Source organism: Drosophila ananassae, assembly GCF_017639315.1.
Source record: "Drosophila ananassae strain 14024-0371.13 chromosome Y unlocalized genomic scaffold, ASM1763931v2 tig00000255, whole genome shotgun sequence".
Lineage (NCBI taxonomy): Eukaryota > Metazoa > Arthropoda > Insecta > Diptera > Drosophilidae > Drosophila > Drosophila ananassae.
In genome coordinates, this window is record NW_025319107.1 from 434695 (window position 1) to 436502 (window position 1808).

General features: G+C 42.9%; 1 protein-coding gene across 1 annotated transcript; it reads left to right on the forward strand.

Moving 5' to 3' along the window:
* Window positions 1–553: 553 nt before the first annotated feature.
* On the forward strand, window positions 554–1135 carry LOC123258277. Its single transcript, XM_044718147.1, has one exon. It carries the CDS (start codon window positions 554–556, stop codon window positions 1133–1135), a length of 582 nt encoding a protein of 193 aa, XP_044574082.1.
* The last annotated feature ends 673 nt before the right edge of the window (window positions 1136–1808 follow it).

The following is a 1808-nucleotide window of genomic DNA, read 5'->3' on the forward strand; positions in this document are numbered from 1 at the left end:
CAAACAAGCAATGTCGCCAATAACCAGATACGCCCGTTCGTGCCTAGATGTCTACGCCAAATCGGTGTTCAAGCCCTGCATTCGCTGAGCTATCCAGGAGTTAAGGCGACGAATAAATTGGTCGACATACACTATGTTTGGCCGCACATGGCGAAGGATGTGGCCAAAATCGTACGCTCTTGCATCCCGTGTCAATAAGCTAAAATCCAACGACACACAAAATCGCCAATGAGTATGCCGCCAGCGACGCCCGTTTCGAACACATCGACATCGTTGGCTCACTGCCATCATCGAACGGATATCGATGCTGGCTCACGTGTGTCGATCGCTTCTCAAGATGTCCCGCAGCAATCCCCTTAGTCGACATCACACAATAATCTGTGGCCAACGCACTGATTTCGGGCTGGTTCGCTCTGTACGGAATCCCTCTCCACATCACAACGGATTTAGGCCGACAATCTGAGTTCACACTATTCCAAGAGCTCGCCAAAAGAAAAAAATTTGCGGTTTTAAGGATCTGCGCACGACGGCGTACCACCCACAAGCCAACGGGATGATCGAACGCTGGCACAGAACATTAAAAGCTGCCTTAAAATGCGCCGATCCTATTAACTGGAGCAGTTCCCTGCATTTAATCCTCCTAGGCCTACGTACAACAGTTAAAAGCGACATCGAGCTGAGCCCAACTGAAATGGTTTATGGTACCGCTCTACGTGTCCCTGGCGGAACAACCACACAAAAACATACCGAGTCTGAGTTCGCCGAGGCTCTTCAAAAAACCATATCTCAGCTACCAACCACTAAGCCAGTGCACCATCATACACCGCAGGAATTTGTGCACCCGGATTTAAACCATTGTACCCACGTCTTCGTCAGAGTGGATCGAGTCAAAACCCCTCTGGAAGCAAACTACGAGGGTCAGTTCGAAGTGCTAGCAAAGCACGATAAGTATTTTACGCTCAAAGGACATTCAAAAGACAACAAGGTGTCTATCGACAGACTCAAACCGGCATACATCTTCCAAAACGAATCTCCTCCGAATCAAGAGAAAACGATAGCGCCAACTGCCCAGCCAACCGAGCAGTTATCAAGATCAGGACGACGAGTCAGATTCCCAGCAAAGTATCTTTTCTAACTGGAACTCTAGGAGGGGGGTACTGTGGCAACCCTATGTGCTTACCATAGCACAATCGAACTCGATATCTTACGAGAGTATCGATATTGCTAGAGGCCATCTTTAGAAACACAACATTTTCTGCGCCTCACGACATCGACATCTTCATCCGCAGCTAGCTACGCTTATGTTATTTTTTATTAGTTCTAAGCAAATATATAGTGAATAAATGAACAATAAAGAGTCATAGGTCAGAACATCTTTACTGTCTTTGTAAAGGAAGATGTCATGATTTGAATAATTTATTATTTCGGATGTGATTGATACTATGATTAGAAATGGTTGTAGTGCAAGTTAGTAAGTTAGAAAAAGGATATTTAAAATTTAATGAATTATTTTATTCCTGTATTTTATTATTACTTTATTTTTTTTGTCTTCTTTAACTACTTGTTTTTTGAATCTTTGATTTAGTTTTTCATTGGTGACCGAGTGAATACTTTTGAGATGCTCTTATAATTATTTCGCAATAATCTGTATGATTATATTCATCTTTGATACATCTAGCAATTTCGGTAAGTTTTGAATGTGCTCTTTCAATTTGCCCATTCGAAGTGCTGTGTCTTGGATCAGCGAAATGTATAACTAGACCACTTCTGCTTATGAATGATCTGAATTGTGCTGATGTGAAACTTGT